The sequence below is a fragment of the Macrobrachium nipponense genome, chromosome 35 (genome assembly GCF_015104395.2).
Source record: "Macrobrachium nipponense isolate FS-2020 chromosome 35, ASM1510439v2, whole genome shotgun sequence".
NCBI lineage: Eukaryota > Metazoa > Arthropoda > Malacostraca > Decapoda > Palaemonidae > Macrobrachium > Macrobrachium nipponense.
Window position 1 is genome coordinate 6,705,121 of NC_061096.1, and position 18,189 is coordinate 6,723,309.

Here is an 18,189-nt window from a genome sequence, read left to right on the forward strand (position 1 = left end):
TCTTGTCTTAAGAATGATATTGAAGTCACAATGCTGGAGTCATGGAAAATATTTAGTTGCAAACCAAATCTAAAACTTATGCTTTATTCATTTTAGAAAAAGTTTACACCATTCGGAGTAAAATTCCGGTTAGTCCAAGCTTCTTAACTTTATCCTATTTCGTGTCATGACCTAAAGATCCAGATCAACGAAAGAACTGAACTGTGAATGACCTAAACATCCTGGACGACTTAAACACGTTGGAACGACAACAGAATTCCGGATGACCTGAGTAAACAGGAACAACGACGAAGTTCAAGATAACCTGAACAAATTGAAACAACAACACTATGATGGACGATCTAACCAAGCTGGAACAACTTTAGGAATTTGAAAGGCCTAAACAAAGGACAACATGAAGAATTTTGGACGACACATAGTACGGCAAACACAAAAATCTCGGTGACATATAGAAACTGGATTTCAACAGAATTCTGGAAGACAAAAATTAAAAAACCCACCGTTCAAGGATTTAAACAAATAGAGACAACTGAAGATTTCTGGATGACCTAAACACTCAGAACCAGCTACAAAAACGAAGATGACGTCAAGAAACTGGAATGAAGAAAGAATTCTGGATGACCTACAAATGATGGAAAGATAAAATTCTGGACGACCTTAGCAAGCCTGAACATCAGGCGAATTCTGAACCACCAAAACAAACTTTAAAAACCAAAAGCAATTCTGGACGAAGTCATCAAACTGGAATCATGTGAGCACTCTGGACGGCCTCCAAACTGGAACGACGACAAAATTTTAAGTGATCTAAACAAACTAGAGGAACGAAAATTTTTTTAACAACCTAAGCACACAGCGACTGAATTCTGGATGACCTACATAAAATGGGGCAGTGAAAGAATTCTTGACTGAAATACAAAGGGAATTTGGACGGCTTTAACTGAATTTTACAGTGGAAGAATTCTGGATGATATAAACAATTTGGAAAAACGACGGAATCCTCTGTGGCTCAGGACCCATCTGCGCAACAGATGATCTCAGCCATCTGTAACAACGAACAAATGTTGGGTTCTTAACAGTCTGTAATAACGAAATTATTCACGTTTATTTCTTCATTGATGCACAGCCTTCATGAAATCACAAACAGGAGGCCACTCGGTGTATATTTATACATATGTAGGTACACACGTATACATGAATTTGTCACATGCACACATGACTATATTCACAAACATTGGGTAGCAATATTTAATATCGAATCCACTATACAATGTAAATAACTTAAAATCATGGGAAATCATAACTGATATTTGCTTTGTCTCCGAAAGGATTAGCACCGTTGCCTGGTTTAGAATCAGGCAGTGACTTTGACCACTCGGCTATCAAGAATATATATATATATCTATAATATATATATATATATATATATATGATATATATATATCTATAGAGATTTTCCTCCTGTTTGTGATTTCATGAAGGCTGTGTATCGATGAAGAATTAAACGTGAGTAATTTCGTTATTACAGACTGTTAAGACCCAACATTTGTCCGTCGTTTATATGTATATACTAATATATATTATATATAATAGGGATATTATATATATATATATATATATATATATAGATATATATATATATATATATATATATATATATATAAATATATATATATATATATATATATATATAAATCATATATATTTGTTTTGTATATATATATATATATAGATATCGATATAAATATATAATATAATCCTATTCTAATATTATTATATATATATATATCTTAAATATCCCTATATATTACTTAAACCCCAGGCGAAGAAACAACATACTGGGTGTATGTCCTGACCGGTATCCACTTTATTTCTAAGCTATTCGTCAATGACCTACACCCAGTAGGTTACTTCTCCACCTGTGGTTATGAATAAATGAGTAATATATAAATCACTTGTCAGTGTGATTACAATCATATACATTTGTACGTAAGAATGTATATGTGTATACCATATATATATATACTCGTGTGTGTGTATAGATATATATGTATGTATGTATACACATATATATAACAGAGAATTGTCTTTCATCAAGCATCACAAAGCCTGCCAAGTGGCGTAAACTGCGATTCTTGATGACATATAAAATAAGTAAATATTTGCTGATTTGATTAAATGGTTATTGAGTAAATAAAAAAAACGCACTCTTAAATTTTTGGATCATTGTCGTACGTCAATGTAGTCAAAACGCTTATTGGGTCTCATGTCGATTATTCTAATCTACATTGACGTATTTTCTCACACATATTCACCATTTTCCTGTTAAAATAAGATACAAATACTAAGAGTACTAAGTGTACATCTGTTATTGGTTTATTACCTAGCAGCATAAATATCACTATTGGTTTGCTGCCACGCGTGCCCAAAATCTGTCGATATCAGGAAGATACGTAACCTTCTACACAGTGTAAGACCGTTCTATCAAAACAAACTAACAATTAAACGCTAAGAGGTGAAAAACGACTCATATTCACGGTCTGTTGGTGGAAGCACTCCTGTCGTTCGTCATTTGGCCTTAAAAACAAACTACAAAAAGTAATGACCACAGAAAAAAAAGATAGCTTCGACCATATTTTGTTACTATACTAAACGATCGAACAACTTAACCGAGCCGCTCACCCACTTCGGAAAAAAAAATAACGGCCGAAAATTCCAAATATGGCGGACTGTTATCATGGCGTAACGGAGCTCCGAAGAAGAGCTACTCGAGAGGTGTTTAATGGACATGATTTCGGACGATGACGAAAGCAAAACGCCTGTAAAAATACCTGGAAAGCGTCGTCTAGTGAGCAAGTAAGCCAAGGGCGCTATTGTTCTACAACGCCTCGCTGGCAGCCTTTTGTTTTCTCTCCTCTTTTTCTTTAAAGATTCCGGTGACTGGCCCTGCGAGGTGCAAAGGCTACTCTATTGTACCACGGGTTGCAGCACTGCAGAAATGAGACTACTTCAATGATAGGCATACAGGAAGTACGGAGGGAGGACAAGAATGAAGAGATAAATCAACAAACAAGTGGAGACGATAAACGGGTTGTGGGGAGTTGTAGAAACTGTACAGATAAGTCATCAAACAACTTATTTTTGCTATTTGCATAGACTAAACTCTCCGCGCACTACGATGAGTACCTACTATGTCATAAATACTCTTAACGCTTCATTCATCGTATTTTTGCCTTGATAACAGGAATGAGATCATGAATTAAATGATTCTGCAGAAGGTTTAAGTTATCTTCTTCGGGAAAATTAAGTTAATTATATTCATAACATACATCTCCAAATAACTAAAATAGAAAATAAATGAACGATAAGAAACACGAGGTGTCAAAAAAAAAAAATCCCCGTCCCTTAGTTTCTCTCGGAGTTAGGATTCTGTCATTACAGACGTGAAGTGAACATTGTTTTCGATAACCTCTAGGAGGCCGTTGCTCTTGGCCAAGATCAACTATTTCTCCGTTTAGAACGACAACTGAACAAGAGCGACAACATAAGGATCCACGGTATAGAATAGACAGTCCCTGCTATGAGATGAAATTAGATATATCAGTCGTGTAGACGCCTAATCGATAATGCCTGATAAGATACACCAAAACCAATAGTCTGTAGCTTTACTGTAAGTTCATTATGTCTTAGTTTAACCAGACCACTGACCTGGTTAACAGCTCTCCTAAGGCTGGCCCGAAGGATTAAATATTTTTACGTGGCTAGGAACCAATTGGTTGCTTAGCAACAGGACCTACAGCTTATTGCGGGATCCGAACCACATTATATGGGGAAATCAATTTCTAATCACCAGAAATAAATTCTTCCGATTCCATTTTGGCAGAGCGGAGAATCGACAGGCGAGCACGTAACACACTTGCCCAACGAGGAACCTGTAGTTTTACTGTAAAAGATGATATTCGATCTGAAGAAGATGATTAAACGAAGAGGAACTTGCACTTAGAGAGGAAAGCGAGTCGACCCGTATCGAGGTTCATGATGGGAGAAATGGCCATAGACTGAGTCGATGGTATATATACTATATGGCTGTAGACACAAAAAACAGAGAATATACATAATATATGGAGTGTTGTACTTACTTCCGAAATCTCGAGTTTTTCTGATATGCATTTTCTCTCACGAAAGCTTCTCCACGTGTTCCTTGCGCGGAGGGGATTTGCCAGTAACTTAAATGGCCTGGAATATATCTCCATCCACGACTCATTCCCATCATCATAGGACGAGCAACTTGGGGCGATTTTAACTCAAGCACTGGTACTTCCGTCAGCCCTAAAGATTCCCTGTGTTTCTGGAGCCTTATGAAGTCACCCGAGTTGCAACGCTTTTGGAAATCACAGTGGTTCATAAGTTTCTTGAAGTCACTGTAGCTGAAAAGTCTTTTGAAGTCATCGAAGTTCAAAAGGTTCTTGAAGTCACTACACTCAACAGGCTCGTGAGGGAAAGGTAGTTTAAATAAGGGATCGCTACACCTTGGTTACAAATATCTCATGTAAGATAGCTGTTCATTGTATGTTATTTTCTTTCTTAAAAGGACCTTTTAGTCAACAGTTTATGGTCAACAGACTCCCTTATAGGTAAATGACATCGTTAGAGCTTGAATGAGTCGTTTGAATGTTAATATTCTTTCCCAAAAATTCAAATAACTATAAATTACGTTCATATTTGTCTCGTTTCCGAGTTATCAAGATTAGACAGTTTAGAGACTATAGTTTACATTCCATTTTTGCTGCACATTCTCATTTTTTTCCGGTTCAGTTTCTATATCTTTTTGGAGTTCAGGAAAACAAGTAATACCCGATTCTCGCAGGTTTTTACAAAAACAGAAAATAGAATTACAGACATTATTCTTTTTCATTTCGTGTTCAATTCATATATCACTGGGGTATACGAATAATATAGTTCCAGTAATTATGTTTAAAATAGTTATTTTCCCCCCAAAAAAAAGATTTGTCGATATATCTTCCCGTCTAACCCATACCAAACACGTAACCTGATGTTGACAAATCTTCTCTAAAAACCGTGAATATACTTTGGTTTTGCTAACCAAATGTATATTTCTAAATGGTCACTATCTACAGCATCTCACTTTTTTAATTCGAAATGAAACAAAGATTTTGCGGATTTTGTCAATATAATAGAGAGCACTGAACAGAGCACGCACGATAAAGCACCACACCAGCATACCTTACTGCACAAGGATACGAGGGAAAAGGCTCCCTATGACCGAGCACTAGGATATCCAAGGCACCATCCCACGGGACATCCGGCTGACGAATGACATTCGCATATCCGAATCGGAGTTTGTGTTTACGGCGTCGTAGTTTTTACGCTCGAAAGAACAAACGCTAACGAAGGACAACTCAGATTGTTTGAACGGGAGATTCAAGGAAATCATCCAATGAATTTTTTTAAATTTAACCAAAGTATTCTTGAATGAGGACGTTCCGTTCTGCCGGTCAAATGGAGAAGGTTACAGGTCTAGTTAACAAGAACAAAATGAAGTCCTTCTCATACAGATAAGCTGTGGGAGGCTGCTGGCTTCCCGAGTTTCTTGATAAAGTCTTCGATGCTTTTGTTGAATTCCCCAGCTTCAAAGATCAAAGGTAGAACTGAACTTATTGGAATGGTCATGCTCAAGTTTTAATAGGACAAAAGTAAGCACAAGGGAAGAAAAGGGTCCGAAACTTGTGATCCCATTGAAGAATTCGAGAGAGAGAGAGAGAGAGAGAGAGAGAGAGAGAGAGAGAGAGAGAGAGAGAGAGAGAGAGAGAGAGAGAGAGAGAGGTGCTGAATGTAAAATATAATGGAGAAGAATTTTGTCTTCCACGGTAATGTTGGTAAAGTTGCGCTTTGTTCTTGATTTGCAGTTGGTTGCACATAGAATGATTACATAAGAAATTCCCCACCTCTCTCTTCAGATGAGTGATTTATTCTTTTTCCCTTTTCCATTATTTCCATTTTTCTTGTTCCATCAAAGTCACAAAACTATTAACAGTAAAGACTGCATACAATTTTCTGATAAAAAGTAAACCATACACCATAAAATGTTGTTAATATAATGACATATAATGCGTTATTTGATAAAAAAAAAATGCTATGACAACTGCATTTTATCAACCAAGAGAAGCATAAACGAAACTCATGGCTTGTGGCAATATTTCGATATCTGCCATACGAACCAAGACTAAGAAGAACGAGACTGACTTCTGCAAAGCAAACGAGAGTTGCAGCAATTAAGGTCATCGATGAACGAAGGATGAGTGGAAGGCAAATGAAGTCGGACAATAGACAACCAGGAGCCGAGTAATTATACTAACCAGCGACACTCCTGGCGTTTGGAGTAAAGCAAGCCGGTGGGACTATAACGCATTAATTAATAGTCGTCGCAAAATAAATAGCCAACTACAGTGAACGGCATTTCAATGCCATTTCAACAAACCAAACTGTCCAAAATTAATCATAATTATCTAAAGTGCACATTCTATTTAGGCTGAACTGTGAGCAGACATTTGTACCTGTAAAGGGGATCTTTTCCTAGACAGTGATGCCCAACATAGTTCAAAGGTCGTTACCTAGGACTAATATTTCTTGGGGTCATTATCTTTATGATATTTACATACCAGGTTAAAACACTTAGGGGTTCACCATCTAGGAAAGATCCCTGTCAAGGTTAAAAGAAGCGAGACAAATTTAGTATTGTAAAACTTGAAAAAAATAACCTTTACAATAAAAGAAAAACCTAAATCACTTCCACACTTTCGGAAATGACTGTTACCCAAATCCATATATACTACAGATCTTAATATTACTACCAGTGCCTATAGCTCAAGATCTACATGTCATCCCCACCTTTCCAAAATTGTCTGCCTCAGAAGGCGAATTCCAAATAATATGCAACAAAATACTAATACAAACACACAAGCTAGCGGAGGGAAAGGGCAGTGTGACCTCTCGGTAGTGCGGACTGATGAACACTGCTTTTTGTGTGGTCCTAGAGCCAGTTTGAGCCTGCTAATCTTGATCTGATGTTTGATGTCATGATGAGAGGAGACATAGATTAGATCATGGAGAAAAAAAAGAACAGGATGTATGCTAAAACACTTGGAAAAGAAGAGTGACTATAAAACCTACAGTTGGAATATATGAGATGATTGTTGAGCCAACTCTCATTACTGAAGAGAAGTGTGGATGTTCAATGTAAGTGATAGAAATGTTAAAACAGTTGAGGTCAAGTTTTTGGCAGAGTATATGTAGTGCAAGAGGGTACGAAAATACAAGTGGTATGGAGGCACGAAATGTAAAAATGCTGACATAGGTGAGAACAGTTTTGAGGCAGTTCGGTCATGATTAAAGACAATATTGAGAAGAATGTATAATCTGGAAGTGTTGGGAAGACGAAATGTTAGAAATAGAAAGTAACAGACGGCTGAAATAAAAATATTTGTATAAAATAGCCTTAAAATCCATGAAGCAAGGGTGTATACATGTAAAGATAGAAGGCGAATGATGCAATATGTACTGAAGAGTTAGACAGGCTGCTAACGAGCCGTCTGTGTAGGCACAGAAACTGTTGAAGTTGTGGAAGTTTTTAGCACATGAGGTTCACCCTTGATTCAGCCACTAATGAATGAATATGAAGACACCCTTTTATGGAAATGACATATTGTTAAGTAATATCTGTATATAATAAAATAAGATATGCATCCCGAGTGGTCAACTTCCGGTTGAGACTTGCCGTCATCCACCTCGAGTCCAGCCACTCTCACCAATAGCTCCGGTAGAAGTAAGTCAAATGGAATACTACCTGGGGTTGGTCTTCAAGATTCATTTAAACTCCAAAGGTCAGGATCTGCTGTATCGTCGCCCCCACCCCCGTATGTCGTTAGTTGACCATAACAGAGCACACTAATGTATGAGTACATGTATAAATACATACATACATATACATACACATTATACACACACACACACACACACACACACACATATATATATATATATATATATATATATATATATATATATATATATATATATGTACAGTGGATTCAGTCGACTGGAGTCGTTGGCGGGTACTGTGTTGAGTGTTTGAGACACTTTGGTACCAATCCATTTATCACTTATAATTCCTCTTTGGTGATATTCCCTAAGCAGCGTGAATTGGATATCAACGACAGTTGCAGCGTAATGATTGTAATTAAATCACGGTGATGTGATAAAAAAATTAATATATATATATATATATATATATATATATATATATATATATATATATATATATACACACATATACATATGTGTGTGTGAGAGAGAGAGAGAGAGCGAATCCTAATCAATAGATAACAATGGATCTTGATCGTACCTTGAGACTGCGTAGATCTGATGAGTGTTGTCCTTGGTCTTGACCCGAAGAGTAGCTAGAGGGTCATCGGTCACCACCTTCCGCGGCGGCTGGGAGGTGGTGGGACCCCTTGTGACCAGCCACTTCAACATCCCCTTCTAAGCCACCTCCTCCTCCTCCTCCACCTCTTCCCCCTCCTGAAGGAATCTCTTAGGAACACCGGAGGAACCGCGTCGAAGACATCATTCCTGTTGATGCAGAGAAAGGGGAGGGTTAATTCAATTGCCTGGGACGTCTCACCTTTGAAGTTCAGACAGATGGATTTAATAATAAAAAGGTAAATGTATCACAGAGAACAAGATAAATTATAACAAATAAGCAAAATAAGAATAAGGCTCGAGAGCAAAATGATACAGTTAATAAAAAACAACTGTGGGTGGGGGAACATGAACCGTGCTGCATAAGTCACATGAATAATAAACCTACTTTCTGATTAACAGAAATCCTGCAAATATAATCACTTTGCATAGGTGGGATGTTGCAGAGTGTAGTGATGCCTATTTCAGTGTAAATAATGGGAGAGCAGGGAGAAAGTCTCACGAGGAGGAAGAGACAAATGAGGGTGGGAAAGAAGAGAGAGGAAATGAGAGAAAAAGCAGAGTCTCGTCTCCTCCTTCCCTCCTCCAACGTGCAAAGGGACTGTATACTTCGTTATGACAAATCATATAGTCTGAATTTTAAAGTCGTAAGTCGTTCAGAACAAATATCTTTAGAGAAACCTAATTACGCATCAGCACTGAATGATCTTATTCAAACATTCTGCCACAAAGGGAACGCAGAGATGACAACTATAAGCCACGGTCGGACTTCCGCCTGAGAGGGAAACCTCTGCCGAGGAATTCTGCACAAAAAAGGGAACCAAAAGGCGGTTTCGTCTCTCCGAGGGAAAGAGTGGGTAGAAAAAGGGAGGGGGAGTTCAATCAGACGAGGCTCCCTCCACCCTCATCCTTCATGAGATGTTCTCTAGGAATTCACGAAGTCCTTACCTTTATGGGAGGGTCGACTTTTATACCGTCCTTAAAATTTGTATTTTACACACGGTTCCTTTGGGGTTAAGCCTTCACGATATTCCCATTATCTTATTCCGTTGAACAGACGGCGGGGGTAAGGACGTAAGTATTCCAGTCCCGTCGAATTCTGAACTTATTTTAGGTAAATAAAAGGATATCTGGGTGTCCTTTTGCAACTGAAAAGTGTTTTAATAATTTACTGTATGCAAATTCCACCGTTAATATTCGAAATAGGATATTATTTTAAGCCCGGGAAGCAGTGTTACGATGCGCAAACACCACAGGCGGATGGACAGATGGAAAAAAAACAGAGTATAGACGTCGCTAAAGACTTCCCTTTAAACTAAGTTAGATTTTCAACCGATATGAGATAAAGCCGAGTCATTAAAGAGCAAACGCTGTACTGCAAATGTCATCGTAGATAACACATTTTAATAATCACTTCATCCAGGCAAAGATACAACAGTTATATCCGATAATTTATTTGTGGGTGAACAATTACCGCTAACCCCGACGACCAAGTGATTGCAACCACACCTCCGAGTGGGGCTAATATATACTGGTATGCTCTTTTTGTTTGTTTTCTTAGTCAAATTTTAACGTCGCACAGCAACAGAATGTAAAGGATGTTGGGAAGAACAAAGTGGTATGAAAGTTGCAAAGGAGATAATAATGGAAACTAGCAAATAGGTTGATTTATGAAATTTAGGCTGTCAAGCCAAGCGCTGGGGAACTTTCACCGCTTAAGACTGAGAAGAGGGAGTAGGTAGGAGTGGCTGAACAAGATAAGAGAGATTTCTAAAACAAAGAACATGAAGTACAAGGCTCTGAAGGTGGAACTGGGAAAAATCGTCAGATTCACTAAGAAGTACAGTAAGATTGAAAGAAGAAATCGAGAAAGGGGGTCTACTAAAAAGATTGAAAGTATGTGCAGCCGGGGCCGAAGGGATGCTTCAAAAAAAAAAACTCTTGTAATGCCCTGGGTCTAGATCTATAGACCTTGGTAATGCCTACAGTCACCCCTAAAAGGGATACTAAAAGGAATAAAGTCGACAAAAGAAGTATCGGCGGAAAAAAAGAGGAAATAAAGATGGTAGGTCCGGAAGGTTTATAAATATAAAACGGTGATGAATTAAATGAAAAGAAGAAGCGATTATAAACTGAGTTTCCAAAACATTAAATAAAATAATGATTATATTCAAATAAACGTTAATTAAGAAATGAAGTTACAACCTTTCAAATAAAAGAAGTTATGGAATGCAATTTCATTGATTTAAAAAGGTCAGTCACTGTCGCGTCAACTACTAACTTGTGAGGCTTTCGATTATAATCGTTCCATTACATGACATTGCCAAGAGAATGATCGCGAGCTTTTATCATGATCTGTGATCGATGGCATTAGTATGACTGGCTGTCTTAGACACATTTTCTGATAAAAAATTGGCAGGTGGAGAAAGAATGAAGTAATCACAGATTTATGCTATATCATATCGTAAATTGCCTACATTTTGGAGTCAGTTTTGAACCGTGGAAAAATTAAAATGGACAAAAATTGTTAGCTGAAGGGAAGCAGTAAGCTGTAGTTTGTTATCATCATGAGCAGTAGCAGTATTTTAAGTTCTTTATAAACCGTTACGAATTCAGTTTCTTCAGTTTGTCTAAGTACCCGGACGGTTTAATTTCGGAAACTTGTCATTATCTATCTAAAGTTATGAAAATTTAAGATAAATCCTGCAATATTCTTTTTCTCTTCTCTGACGCGGCTGAGAATCTCTACGTCGCCATCAGTGCAGGGAAGCACCATACTGTCTTGTCAGTCACTGGATGACCGACCACCAATTAATGAGAGGCATCAAGATGTCCGCCACACCTCCCAACTCGACCAGTTATAATATTTTACCATTAGCTTCGTACAAGACGTGAGCAGCAATCGTGCAGAGGCCTAGACATATAAAATCAACTTTATTATTCTTATTATTGTTATTCATTTGATGAGCAATGATGGCGATGATATAAATAAAGCTGTATTCATAAATTAACCGTTTGTATAATGTCTCTTGCATGTACCGAGAGAGAGAGAGAAGAGAGAGAGAGAGAGAGAGAGAGAGAGAGAGATAAATTTGTATAAAAAAGGGAGCCAACAGTTAACGGATGATCTCAAGAGCCACCTCTCCAAAAAGACCCGTCCCGGCACAACGAGTGAAGAGAGTCCAAATCTAAATCGGTGAAATTAGGTGTCTGTCTCAGCCTTCTCAAACTGTTTGGAGAATTTAGGTTTCGTATCTGTCATTTCTCGTTTTATTTGAAGCCAGTGGTCTGGTTAAACTATTTTGATAATAGTAATTCATTTGAAGCAGAATTTGCCTCGGTCACGACCATCTCTTCACTTTTGCTAGAGGTCATATTTCAACCTGTTATAAGTGCTACTTTGGTCTCCTTTCGTCTGAGGTGGGTCCGAGGCCGCCTTATTCAGTCTACTGACGCCCTTGATGACTTTGTCAAGGTAATCTCTAGCAGGAACGGTGCTTTGGGGACTGCTGATGTTCTTGTTCTTCTGAGATGACAATTTGTTCTTTCCTCAGTTTGCTTTTTAATCTACCTGCAGAACGATTCCCTCTTTGATGGAGTCGGTTCCACAGTTTTTCTGACCTACGGCCCCCCTTCATTTTGTATATTGAATCTCTCTCTCTCTCTCTCTCTCTCTCTCTCTCTCTCTCTCTCTCTCTCTGATGAATTTTATCTATCACTTTGTTAAAACAACGCTTACGAGAAAGAAAAATATGACATGCAATAAAACCGAACATTCCCAAAGACCGACATGTCTGGGCAGGACTCAGCAAAGCCAGATACGGAAGCAATTAAAAGTGTCGTCATAAAAAAAATGGTTACTTGGAGTCGGAGAACATACGGACAGAGTTAAAAAAGATTTTTGTACCTCTGATTGAGGTTAACTACTTCGTCTGGTGTCAGTTCAGTGGTTGCTGCTGCGTAACATCTCTCTCTCTCTCTCTCTCTCTCTCTCTCTCTCTCTCTCTCTCTCTCTCTCTCTCTCTCTCTCTTCCATCACTCCATTCCAAAGCTTATTTCTTCTAAAGGTCTGATCAACACATTTATATATCTGAGACTGTTTTGTATAGAATTTGATGAACCAGCGCAACATTTTTGGATAACCAGAAATGGTTTTTTATTTATTTATTTATTTATTTTTATTTTTTAAATGAAATGGTGAGATGAGATTCGTCTTTGACATTTGCTTTATTCCTGCTTCCGAATCTGCTACATCTATAAACCTAAACCTCATTCGTGTCTTACATTTTGGTTCAGTGGCTAGCATAGTCACCACACAAACGAGAGAGAGAGAGAGAGAGAGAGAGAGAGAGAGAGATGTGTGTACACACACATATATATGTATCAGTATATTTACTTTATAACTGTAAATTTAATCTTTATTTGAAAAAATTATAACACACACAAACTACTCCGATCCCTTCTTAAGAGAGAGAGAGAGAGAGAGAGAGAGAGAGAGAGAGAGAGAGAGAGAGCACGATAACCTGCGAAGACTGAGTTTACAAGGCTATATGGATGGGTTTGTTTGTTTCCGTATTCAATATAACCAAACCACGACATGCACAGGGAACACTGGTGATAACGTTGAAAGAAAGAAAGAAAAAAAAACAGCGAAGGAAAGCACGTAGTGGCAACTTGTCGCTGCAAAACAATGCGGCTAAGAGGATGGCTATTAAAAAGTGAGCGTAGAAAGGTGGATTCGGACTATAATATAAGCAAGATTTTAAACGCTGACGGGAAATCTTGAGGCTTTGGCCATCCGCCATGAAACTAAAGCTCTGAGGCCCTCCACAGTTTGGAGAAAAACAAATTAATATCAATTGATTGGTTACGATATCCGACGCGGAAGCGACAAATGAAAACCGATGCCAATAAATGGCATCAAAGCTTTCCATCGATGGAAACGAGGATGTAATCAAATATAATTGCAGATTTAATAACTGTCCACAAAACAAATTAAACCGTGATGACGATTTACGTATGATGCTAAAACGACAAGCGCATACATACAATACATACATAGTACACAGAGAGAGAGAGAGAGAGAGAGAGAGAGAGAGAGAGAGAGATAGCATTCCCTACTAACCTTGCAGGAAGGTTCTCAATCACATTGAGTAAATCTGATTTTCACCTTATATCTGTTCGAAGGTAACTCATGAACAAAACGGTGGTGACTCTGAGCCTAATGGTTAGTAAAATGTCACGATTACTAATCTGATTCTGAGCAAACTCGCGGTTCCGATGCTGACTGTAAGTTATCCGTCGCAATTCTGACAGATTTCAAGCAGAAAGCCGCGATTTTACGAGTGCATTTCCATCTTAATGTGTGATGTACCGATTCTAAGTCTGAATTTGTATCTGCTGTATGGAACAGGATTTCAAAGTAATCTTCTAAGCTACATTTAAAGAAGTTTGTAGAAAATCTATGGCCAATCTTCTTTAGCTGTGGGTGGTAAATCAATCTGTCATTGACAGCATCAGGGGCAATGATTAGCAACATTTGCGCTTCCTCCACTTCTGTTAACTTAGATAGTGAATTAAGTACTTGGTAGTTGGGCGACTATGTTGGTTGCAACCAGGGTTAAAGGTCACCAACCAGCAACCTCACCCACAAGGCTTGCTGAGAACGGCGCGCCCTTTAAGATAACAGGTATATATGCTGTATAAATATGTATATGTATATCTATGTGTATATATATATATATATATATATATATATATATATATATATATATATATATATTATATATATATATATATATATATATATATATATATATATATATATATATATATATATAAGCTACGTACATATAGTTGTAAGGAGTGTTGTGTCTAAATATCTAACCTACGGCAATAGACCGAGGTAAACCCGAAGGAATCTCAGGGAACATGTCCATAGAGATAAATGCGTTATAGTTTTGCAGTGTTATAAGTTCTTTTGATTTTACTTTCCTCTTACTCTAATCCCTTTCTTTCATTTTGCCAGGTTCTTCATTTCTCCGTCATGGTCATACTTTTCAATTTCCTTTGCAGTTCATTTCACGGAAGTTAGTCCTACCTATATTTTTACGTGGTGATCTTTTTAGTCTTGTTTTCAACGCGACTGAGTCACAATCCTTATTTTTCAGCTCCAGCCTCTATACTCTGTTTTTTTCCATCTGTCCACCCGCCTGTGGTGTTTGCGTATGGTAACACTGCGTCTCGGGCTTTAGATAGTGACATTCAACAGTAATAACAATATCCTATTTCGAATATTAACGGTGTAATTCGCATACAGTAAATTATTAAAACACTTTTCAGTTGTAAATGTTCACCAAGATATCCTTTTATTTACCTAAAACTTACACATAGCGTAACTATCTAAAGCCCGGAACGCAGTGTTACCATACGCAAATACCACAGGCGGGTGGACAGATGGAAAAAAACAGAGTATAGTCGCGAATCAAGCACAGCCGCAAGAGCTCAGTGGGCACAAAAGGAGTCCTTCCTTCCACTGATGACTGCCATTGCTAACAGCGTCTTTACACACCCTTGATTACGCATTCTGTGCGGCGTCCCCTTTCAGCATTTCCGCCTACGAGACGTCGTTTTTATCCCGATCGTACCTACGCCTAGTTCCCTGACACTCCACCCACGGCCACCATCACGCCCACAGAGTCAACGTCGGGATCTCTCGCCTCTCATGCCTATGCAACCCTTTCCCCACCCACCCCCACCCTCCCGGCACCGATCGTAGAAAACCCACACGAGTGGTGTGACGTCAATGTGGGGTAGGAGTCATTTGCACAGCCGTGGGCTTGATTGAAGCTTGTTTATACTTCGGGAGGCCGCCATGGTTACAATCTCGCAGGAAATGATAAAACAGGGAGGCCAAAACAGACAATTTAACAAGAGGAAGATACAAGTACCGCAGCTTCGCTAGCATAGTGGCCGACATGATTAGCAAGTTAATGAGATCGTTCTCAGATGGACTGGGCTGTAAACGCATTCACCAAAAGTACACATCAGACGTAGGATTAAGAAGAGTAGGAAGAACCGGAGGGAAGTAGAAGGAGTGACTTCCAGATGACAATCTTATTTGAAAGACGATGAACAGAAAAAACACCCATTATATGACACCAAAAGTCAAGGAGCATAAATATATGTAAAACGGACTAGGCTCTGCAGCGGAACAAGTAAAATCATATGAGCATAAAAGCAGTGATAATGAGTTGAAAAGAATTTCTGTTCACAGGACTCTTTATGTATCTAAAAGTGTGTTAATGAACGATGTACTTCCTATACCAATGTCTGATGAGAAGACGATTATTGCAGTTGATGCAGATTTTTTCAGTCAGTGCGAAGTCAGGCTAATTTACCGTTTAAACTCTATAAACAGTCTTATTCAGGAGTCGCCACCAATACACACATTTCCTTAATTTCACTTACATGATCCAATTAACTTCCATATAAAAAACGGATTCTAAGATATTTTTAGTGTGTTCAGGCATGTGATGTCCTTTTTGCGCTGTGTAACTATTTTGAACCAAAGCAATCAAATTTAGCGGTTAATGCGTTCAAATAAAACTTACAATGACGTGAAAAAAGAGGATTAAACGTGCAATCCTCTGACAAGAAGGCATTAGAGAGTTCTTGTCAGTACAGGGAGAGACTCCAGCTCCCAGAATAATCATGTGAAATCCACTCATCTTGTTGCTAATACACAATAAAGACAAATATGAACAAACGCACAAACACACACACACACACAGACGTGTATTCTTTGATATTAAGCATTTCTTTACATTTTAATCCTCGATTTAACGTCACTGTCATGAAGACATTAACGACTGAATTAGATTGTTCACGTTTATGATAAGCATATAGCGAAATAAGGAAAACCGCTTAATCACGTTATTGAACTAACAGACAGGCAGAGAGATAGACAGTTCACACGTCTCCTATCAAAACCAAAAGAAATGAAATCGGGGTCCCTCCGTCAGGCGGTGCAAAGCAAAAACCCGTGAAGGAAGACAATAGCGGAATGATTACTTCTTCATGCTCCGAAGTACTTGCCCTGAAGGAACCCTGGCTTTGTGAAGGATAATGAACGAACGCACAAAGTCATCACTCAGGAACAAGGCTACGTTTCTTTCTGAGCAATTCTTGAATTGAGCCGAACTGAATATAGAAATCTGGCCAAAGGCCAAGCACTGGGACGTATGAGGTCATTCAGCGATGAAACGGAAATTGACGGTAAAATGTCTGAAAGGCGTAAAAGAGGAAAACCTTCGCAGTTGTACTACGAATCAACTTTTATGAGAGGGTGGGGAAATAAGATGGAGGAAGGAGAATATGAAAGGAGGCACAATAAAAGGAATAAAAGGGGTTGCAGCTAGGGGCCGAAGGACGCTGCAAGAACCTTGAGTCCTGAAGGTGTCTGTTACAATGAGAATGCTTTTAGGCCTGCGTATTTCTGAAGAAATGACAATGTCTTTGCTTCTCTCTGCGTTTAATCTGCTGATATTATGTCATAATGATAAGGTTTAAATTTAGACTGATTTTCATTTTTCATCAAGAGCTTTCTAAAGGTCTTATATAACTTTCTTTTATTCGTCTAGGATTATATATTACATTTGTCTGCTCTTATTTGCCTGGCAGCTCTTGCTAGTTTAGTTTTTAATTGATAAATATAGTTTCAGAAACACCATGGTGTTCATTCATTCAGAGAGAGAGAGAGAGAGAGAGAGAGAGAGAGAGAGAGATATTAGATTTATTGTACTCAACGGGAAATTTCCCTATTAAAGCGGAGGAGAGATCACCTCAATGAAGCGGAATTCCTGAAAACAGGGGAAAAAAACCGCATGACGCCCATGTCCAGAAAAAAAAAAAAAAAAATACAAAAACAAAATGCAAAGAAAATACTTATACCAGCCATACTTAGTTTTCTGTAAAAGATAACTTTGAGATGGCTTTGTCTGTCCGTCCGCCCTTTTTCTGTCCGTCCTCAGATCTTAAAACCTACCGAGACTAGACGACTACAAATTGGTTTGTTGATCATCAACCCTCTAATCATGAAACATACCAAATTGCAGACCTCTAGCCTCAGTAGTTTTGATTTGATTCAAAGTTAAAGTTAGTCATGATCGTGGGTCTGGCACCGCTATATAGGTGCCAACATCACAGGCCAACACCGGGCTGTAGCTGAAAGTTTCATGGCCCCTGGCTGAGAGTTTCTCATACAGCATTATATGCTGTACAGAAAACTAAATTTGTAATTTTTATTTGTTTTTACATGCAAATAATTTTATGGCTAGTGCACTTTCCAGTCACCTCACAAGGAGACCTGGGAATGCCGGAAATGTAAAATATCTGGCAGAAATGTGGGAAATAGAGTCAGCCACTGCCCGTCCTCGTAACTGAGTGAATTGCAGATAGATTGCTATTATGAATAACAGTTGCTTTTGAACTAGATATGAATAACGAAGTAAAAATCGTTGAATAGATACAACGACTCAAGGAAACTGAAATGACTGACTATTCAAAAAATGCGAAATACTCTTCTTGGTAATGACCTCAATAAATGCAACTGTCCTTTTTCTTTCGTCGTTTGCTCTTACTCGGTTGCTTTCCAGGCAAAAGTTTGTGACAAAATCCAGAAAAGCTTGGTTT

General features: G+C 38.3%; 1 protein-coding gene across 4 annotated transcripts in view; it reads right to left on the reverse strand.

Moving 5' to 3' along the window:
- Positions 1–18,189, reverse strand: part of LOC135208409 (uncharacterized) — a 224,592-nt gene that overhangs the window by 11,270 nt on the left and 195,133 nt on the right. For all 4 annotated transcript variants that reach the window (XM_064240546.1, XM_064240544.1, XM_064240545.1 and 1 more), the window contains one exon: positions 8,420–8,646. In XM_064240546.1, the coding sequence (XP_064096616.1) occupies positions 8,420–8,550 (131 nt within the window). In that variant the 5' untranslated portion in view covers positions 8,551–8,646. The remainder of the gene's footprint in view (positions 1–8,419; positions 8,647–18,189) is intronic.